Source organism: Pterocles gutturalis, unplaced genomic scaffold, assembly GCF_000699245.1.
Source record: "Pterocles gutturalis isolate BGI_N339 unplaced genomic scaffold, ASM69924v1 scaffold1724, whole genome shotgun sequence".
In the NCBI taxonomy this organism is placed as follows: Eukaryota; Metazoa; Chordata; class Aves; order Pterocliformes; family Pteroclidae; genus Pterocles; species Pterocles gutturalis.
The window spans coordinates 24,953-33,171 of NW_010132897.1; the positions used below are offsets into that span (position 1 = coordinate 24,953).

An 8,219-nucleotide genomic window follows, 5' to 3' on the forward strand; every position below is an offset into this window, starting at 1 on the left:
ACTTAGATTTTTCTGCTACCACTAGAAATGGAATTTTCACAATTCATAAAATAACCAAACTAAGATAGCAGTTTTTACTGCATCTCCACTCACAGAAACATCCCATAAAGTAATTTTAAGTTAAACTTTTAATAAGAGTCTAGGTAAAGACTGAAGAATCGGCTCAGAAAGACCTAACTACAGAGAAAATGTGTTTTGGTAGAAAATATAATCAGTTTGCTACAGTATTAAGTTACTTGGGAAAATGCTGGATGTGGTGCTGGTTTCGCTCGCTTACACCAGTATAACCCAGAAATTCAGCTGAAGTCAATGAAATTATTCCTATGAAAGATCAAAGTAAGATCATTAAGTAGCAAAACTGTAGGGACTATGTCAACATACCAATATTAATACTTATTGGCTTTAGAATACATTTAGCATTATTCAACTTTCAGTCCTTTATATTTTAATTAGCATGTAGGATCTGGGACAAACATCTCCCAAATTCTTCCATGATCATCCTCTCAGCTAGACAGCCAGAGTAACCTCTTTTTTCTGCCTCTTCAGCTTGCATCAGGAGATAAGCACATACTGCTTTCACTTCTTCCCAAGATATACATACAGCTGGTGGCCTGGCAGGGGAAAAGAAACTAGTATGAAGTATCTTCATTTTACATACACAAAACTGTAGTCAGGGTCTAGGGGGTACTATATATAAATTCAGTCTACCGCTGTTAAAGAAAACAGCACCAAACGCCTCAAGGATTCCCTGAATGGACCTTAGCAGCTGTGCTTTGAACAAACTCTTAAAACCACCCATCATTAACATCCTAACTCATTCTACTGTACTAATAACTCATCCTACTGTGCAATTCAAGCAAAGGTATAACTTGGCACTATCGACCCCATCAATACACTACCAACGCAGAAATTCTTAAAATATTTTAAGAAGAGACAATGAGAAAGTATTTTAAAAATTGAATTAAGACAAAAATTTCAAGGTCATTGTTGATGCAAAGAAGCAAAGAAAATTATGTACACAAACTGAGAATTTTAGAGCCTGGAGTAAAGCTCCCTAAAATCAATTAAGAGGTGGTTTAATTAATTTTAATTGTTATTAACAGCTGTTTGTCTTTATTAGGCAAATTACTATAAACCAACCAAAAATAGAGATTAGGCTACAACTATGTTAAAAGGCATAACAACAACAGGATAGTATGGCCTTCTTAGAATATTTTATAATCCAAATTACCAACATAAATAAAATTGACAGGAGGTGGACCAAAGGAAGAACAGATAGGAAAGAAGCAGTAGTATAAACATGCTTATTAATTGAACATCACAAACATATTAATAACATAATTTTCTTAGTCCTACTTTGGTCAAGGTTTTGTTAGAAATGAATGCTTGAATATAGAAAAATTCAAGAACAGAGAAGCTGAAGGAAAAACATAAAGTAGCTAACAGGGAAAAGACGTTGAGACAATGAAATACGTGACCAATACATAAATAACTGCTGTTTTGTAAGCAGAACGAAGACATATAACCCTGAACTCTGTACACTATATTCTTAAAGGATAGTTATAGCTTCTCTGTCAGATATTTTTTATTTCTAGAAACAAGATGGCAAATGCTATGTGAAGTGATTCCTTGTATATAAGACATCTGTCATTTTAGTCACTATTTCTTAGATAATTATGACAATAGTTACACAAAAAATTAATTAAGTGAGACCAATGGACTATGCATTGCTATTTCCAAATATTCACCTGTCTTTCTTCAGTTTTGGTAATGTTTTGAATGTTGATGTTAGAACTGGGCTATTTCCTTCGTTATTCCCAATGTCCATGCAGTTTAGCACATTCAACTGGTTTTTTCCACCTGGACTTTCTTCAAAATTTTTGCAACCAATGCACTTGCAAATAGAGGAACACATAATTTTAGCCTACCAAATACAGAATATTTAGAATAAAAATAGTATAAATCTTAAACATACATTTGAACAACCATTGGAGTTATAGCACCAGGGACTTATTCTAGATGTGCTGGTCTTGGATAGTCCCAGAGCGAGAACATCAGTCTCAGCTGAAACCAGGACAGACAGGTTTTTTCCCATGGATTCTCTGTGGAGATGGATGTTCTGTACTTGGACAAATCACTCCTCCCCTCAATTTTGTGGATAACTTGGCAAGATAACAAAACACCATGGATGCAAATCAACTACCAGGATTAGCAGAAAAACATGCTTCATTTCTTCTGGAGCAAGGTGTTGGCTGAGAGCTCCTGATACTGAAAATTTTAGCTGATCAACTTCAGACAGTTTCAGTTCTTTTAAGACATCTCAAGAAAGAGACTGTACCTCCTATGTTCAAGAAGTTTTATGATGAAAAATGCAAAGCAAGAAGTGATTATTTTTAGCAGCTACTAGTTACCGAATATAGTCAATGTTAAAGTATTAACTGACGAGAGGAAAGTTCACCTGACTCACCTCAAAGCACTCACAATAATTCTTGAGGCATCCTGAGCGCTTGCAGTTACATCCTTTGTTATGGTGAGGTCTAATTTCTCCTAGTTTCCTTTTCCCAATCTTTGTCAAGAAAGCTTCTGGATTTCTGTCAAGACAGAGCTAAACCAAAAATTGCTTGGTTATGAGAAATACAAAGAAATGTTTTTAAACACCTGAATGACTGTGATCCAGTTTATCAAATAAGTTCTTACTTTCCACTCTCATTATTGGTGGTATGAAGCCCATAGATAAAGGAATCTTCCATGGCATGTCACAGCAGGAACCATTGCATGTCACAGCAGGAAGTCAAAGATTCTGGAACACTAAGCCGGCTTGGCTCTATCATAGGAAGCCATTTACACTGTTTTTACGGTATAACCTAAATGACTCATCTACTGTTCTCTTGGGGCTGGTTTTCTTTCATTGCTGATGCTACTTTCACCCAAAATAAAAAGTTCTCAGTGAAGAAAGAACCCTTACATATATAGTATACACCTCAGAAGTTTTAAACATGTCTTGTTTTATTAACGGCCCAATACAAAGACCATTCACTGAAATCATTAATGGATTGGAACAGCAGGTTTTAACTAGGTCCCCTGACCTCACAATGCTATGGACTACTCAAAAGCAGCTTAAAGAGGTTATATGCCCTTTATGTACAATATTAATGGATGGCATAGGTATGCTTTCATCAGTGACAAACACAATCTATTATGCTCTACAAGATGACATCTACAGCAGTGAAAGGAGTGCTTAGACACCAACAATCCCATCAGCTGAACTACAAATGAGCAAGGGATTTGAAAACTAGTTGTCACAAAAAGTGCTGTAGCTTTGTGTTATGGTTTTGACCCTGGCTAGCAGCAAAACACCACAACAACTGGCTTGCTCACCCTCAGCCCTCCCAGCGATGGGGGAGAGAATTAAAGTGGTAAAGGGAAAAGAGACTCATGGGTTGAGATAAGAACAATTTAATAACTAGGCTACAATAATATTGAAAATAATAATGATAATAAGAATAGCAATACATACAAATACACAAATGAGTGATACACAGTGACACTGCTCACCACCCAATGACAAAGGCTCAGGCTATTCCCAGCTAATGATCCCAGAGCAGGGAGAGTCCCAAAACTGCAATCCCAGAAGAGAGAAAAGAGCCCAAGTATCCGAAAGACTTAGAGTCAACCCAGTGGGAGACGACGTGGAGAGAGATGACCCAGAGAGAGAACTTCCAGACAGACCCTCATCTATATATTGGGGGTGATGTGCACGATATGGAATAGACCATTGGCCAATTTGCATCTCAATCCTAAACCTAAGGTCGAATCCCAGGCTAGTGATTGGGGCTGTGCTCCCTCCCAGCTCCTCCTGTACCTGCTGCCACGGTCACAACAGGGAAGCTGAAAAGTCCTTGACCGTCCTGGCAGCAACTATAAATATCGGTATGTTATAAGCCTCCTTCTCAGCACAAATCCAAACCATAGTCTAACATGAGCTACTATGAAGAAATTTAACTCTGTCACAGCTGAAACCAGGACACTTCGACTGGTTGGCTGCGGCAAAGCTCTAATTAGATCAACGTCTCATACAATGCCAAAATGACATGAATGATAGAAAAAGTTCTGGAGAATTGCATACAAGAAGCACAAAGCCATTAATATATCCTTAAAGCATTGACAGTAGAATAAGACTTTTCATTATCATTTTAAAACTTACAAAACATTACATATTCAATTTTTTTATATACACACAAAAATTAGCCCACATATTATTCTTTATTCCACTAATAAAATCAGTCTCCAAATGAGAAACAATCTGCATCTCACTAGTGCAGGGTTTAGTGTCGCTGCCAGGAGAGCCAACTTTGCATTGCTGCACAGGTCAACCAGGAAGACTAACACAGACACCTGCAGAAGATCTGACAATGAGAATAACAATCTCGATAGTGATCATTTGTTTTCCCTTAACTGCTGCCTGTAGTAGTTAAGGGAACAATAAACAAACAATAAATTTTCCTTTAAGCAAAAAAAAATTTCTGAAATTAAATTTGGGGTCAAATATTTCCTTCCAAGAATAAAAATTATCATACAGTTAACAAATAATAGTTTTAATCCAAAGTACCAGAAGTTCTATAAAAGGAAGGAAAGAAATCCCTAAATTTCTTTATGTAAGAATAATTCAGAGGGAATACTTAGCTTTATTTAGGCTAAAATTAACATATTGCAAATACTGTAACTAGTGGAAAAAACAATACTGCTACATTTTTCATACATGAAGCTTATACCAAAGTGTACTGTACTTTTTTCTTTTTTCTTTTTTTTTTATTTTACCTCAATGGCTTTAAATCGGTCTGTTTCATGAAGCTGATTGTTGTAACAATTATTGCAGTTGCAGTTGTTGCAAAAATCACCATTGGCAAAGCAATCACAATATCTATGATTAACATGTAAAATAACATAAGAAACTATAAGATTAACTGGCTTAAGTGTAAATTTTAAAATTTCAATTCTACTTCTAGGCAGAATGTTCAGTTTCTACTCAGGAAAAATGTTCCTTCCTCTGTAATTTAACCACATCCAAACCTAGACAAAAAGCTTCTCTTTCTCTTTCAATTTTACATTTTACAAAATACATCCAGTCCATCAACGGGTGCCATCACACAATACATCATCCATACAATTACCGTGCATACACCTCTGTGCATATTATTTATGCATAAGAGCAGCAGAAAGATATTTTAGTGTTCAGCATTTACATTCAACATCGGATTTTCCAGACATGCTCTGAACAATTCTAGCTTCTCTTTTTATTTTTCATATTTTGGATTATATGCAGTCATCTAGACCTTTCCACCAAATTCTGAATTTGTGCGACACTAGTTTACATCAACTGTGGATCCGTCTAACTCAGTATCAGTTGAATAAATTTTGACATGGACGTACTGTGCATTTGTAGCACACGTTTCTTGTATGTTTGTCCTTTCATCTATACACCATTATTAGCACTTATTAAACATTGATAAACTATTACTTACAATTTAAGGCACAGAGATTTCGTGCAGTTACATGGTTTCTTAGGCTTTGTAACCTCTGAACAAAAAGGTAAGCTACACAGGTTGAAAAAGGAAAAAAAATAGAAAAAATATATCTATACAACAATAATGAAAACTAATTATTTTATAGTTTTGAAAAAATAAATACTGATTTTATTTTTTTACACCAATATTGGTGCTACTTAACAAGTGTGGCCTCATGGAGCGTATGAGAAAAAAAGAAAAAGCAACCTGCAATCTCCCTCTGTCCCTGCCTGGGACAGGTCTGCCCTTAGTCCTACAACCTGGTAATGGTTGTGGAACTGCAAAGCTCTCTCACATTTCACACTGGGGATGCATCTGCCTCTTATTTTAAAATAATCTGCACTTAAATATTATTAAAAGAATTCCATTAGTGTTAGAACTAGAGGCTAAGCACATGGCAATTAGATTTAGACACGTAACAATTAACTTAGAAAATCAAATGTTTTTCAGGGAAATGGACAGCACAATTGCACTGACCTTAAGAAAACCTGAAACCATGTTACAGTCTTGACTGCCGCCAACTGGCATCATGAGTACCAAGATGTATACAGAACTGCATTTTTGTTACAAGAGAGAAGCAGCTGTGCAACATGAAAATGTCTAGGAGTCATTGCCAGTTTAAAAGTCAAAAGTCATCATGGGCGTAAGATGTTTCACGCATCTTACCCCTCTGTGGTTATTTTCACTGGCCCATGCTGATCTGATTCTAGATGGAAGGCAGCAGTGCTAGCTACTGGTTGTAAGGGTCCATTTTCAAACTGTTCAAGATAAAACGCATATATCCCATTTATGCTAACTCTTAAAAAAATATTCTTGTAAGTTAACAGAGAAAAAACAGCACAAATAAAATGTTTCAGGGATAATTTGGTTGCCAAGGTTACTGATAAAAACTCATGGAAGCAGAGTCATGAAAACAGCATGCATCTCTTCTTGGAAGCCATTCAGTACATCAGGAATCTCGTTTCTCCCAATTCAAAATACCCAAACCATCTTTCCGTGCTGCAGTGTTGGTGCACTATTTTCAATTTACTGATAATTCTAGGTTCAGTTGCTTTCAATTCCGGTAGTCCACTGAAACTGGCTAGTGATTTGATGTTTTATATTCTGTTCAGTTGCAATACGACATCTAACTGGTTCAAGTCTACCCAACATTTTAAAAAAGAATCATCTCACAGGCCAAGAAAACACACTGTGGATATGCTGGCTCTTCAGACGTATGATTAATAAAGGCCTGGTTATGGAGACAGACAAGGGAAGAGCAATTCGGATTATGCTGATATTATTGGTGATGGAGGGACAGTGAATAACTGTAAATCGCTGTTATTTTAACAGGTGATTAATCTAGCTGACCGTAAAGAAGAGGAAAATTAATATATTTAAAGCAAGAGAAGAAATCTAGGCAACAACTAAATCGGGATAAATCTAGAGAAGAATTACAAGCCTGTCTACATTATTGCTCCGGAGTGTTTAGGCACCAATTTGCAGATATATCCCCTTTAGAGATGAAAGACTACCTCAGTCATTGTTTGATCTGATCCTTGGGGTTTTTCTTCCCTCTTTTATGATAGTGGCTGCTCTCCACAAACAATTTGCTGTGCTTGTACTGACATATTCACATATTCACACAAATCAAATGTTAACAATTAAAAATTTGCAGAGATTTTTGCTACCAGCTCTGTTGGAAGTAACACATGAGAAGCCAAACATCTGCAAAGATTTTTAGTCTTCTGTTCAATTTTCAACAAAAAAAAAAAAAAATCAACAAAAATTACAAAGACTTAATGACTGTTAAAATCTAATCAAGAGGAAGAGTGTAAAAAATCCTACTGGAAGAAAATATTCGCTGTCTTCTGGTGCTTTCCTTCACCACAAAAGAGACTTTAAATGGTTCTCAGAAGTAACAGTCTACATAATGCCAAATGCAAGGTTTCAAAACCGGAATAAATTGATTTTTCTTATGGAAAACTGTATTTCTAAATCTGGTATTACTTCTAGAAAATGCTGAAATCAGAAACCTTTATACGTAGAAAGTATACCAAGTGCAACCCTAATCTGTTCAAACTAGCTAAACTGTCTTTAGAATAGGCATACAGTTGTTACTTTCCAACATAGACTTAACAACCCATTCGAAGAAAAGGAAAAAGAGTGGATACTGTATTTAAATGTAGAGGATAAAGCTTCTTTACCTCTTGTTCATTCACAACCAGTTCATCTGGAACAGGCAAAAACTGCCCCAGTACAGCTGCTACAGGGCTGTCCACATCTGAAAAGAAGACATTTACCTGAAGCCAGCAGAACTACTCACAGTGTATAAAGTTTCATCTATGCATAAATAATTTTTAATTAAGCATAGACGCAAATCAGTATCTTCAACCTCTTTTGTTAATTAAAAAAAAATTACCTGAGGCTCTCTGTCCTCTGTTAGCACTTTCTCCTACAACTTAGTTTTGAATCCAAGCGTGCTCTACAATAAATAGTGTCAATGAAGGACCTAGAAGTTTTCTCTCCAGACATGTCTTTTGCATTGCAAAAAAACAAGAATAAAAACCGACCACACAAAAATGCCCCTAACAGAACCCAGCACCAATTTGTCAGCTAGGAATTTGAGCATAGGATGTTTTTACTTTGTTATATCAATTACATTTAAATTCAAGT

At 36.0% G+C, this 8,219-nt stretch overlaps 1 protein-coding gene across 1 annotated transcript; it reads right to left on the reverse strand.

Annotated features, from left to right (window-relative positions):
- Positions 1-445: 445 nt before the first annotated feature.
- On the reverse strand, positions 446-7,827 carry LOC104467290 (tesmin-like; the record flags this gene model as incomplete). The annotated part of the gene is made up of 7 exons (XM_010081021.1): positions 446-611; positions 1,749-1,924; positions 2,468-2,605; positions 4,819-4,921; positions 5,523-5,594; positions 6,231-6,322; positions 7,751-7,827. Coding segments are annotated over 7 exons (824 nt in total), but the record flags the coding sequence as incomplete, so codon positions are not given.
- Positions 7,828-8,219: the final 392 nt, after the last annotated feature.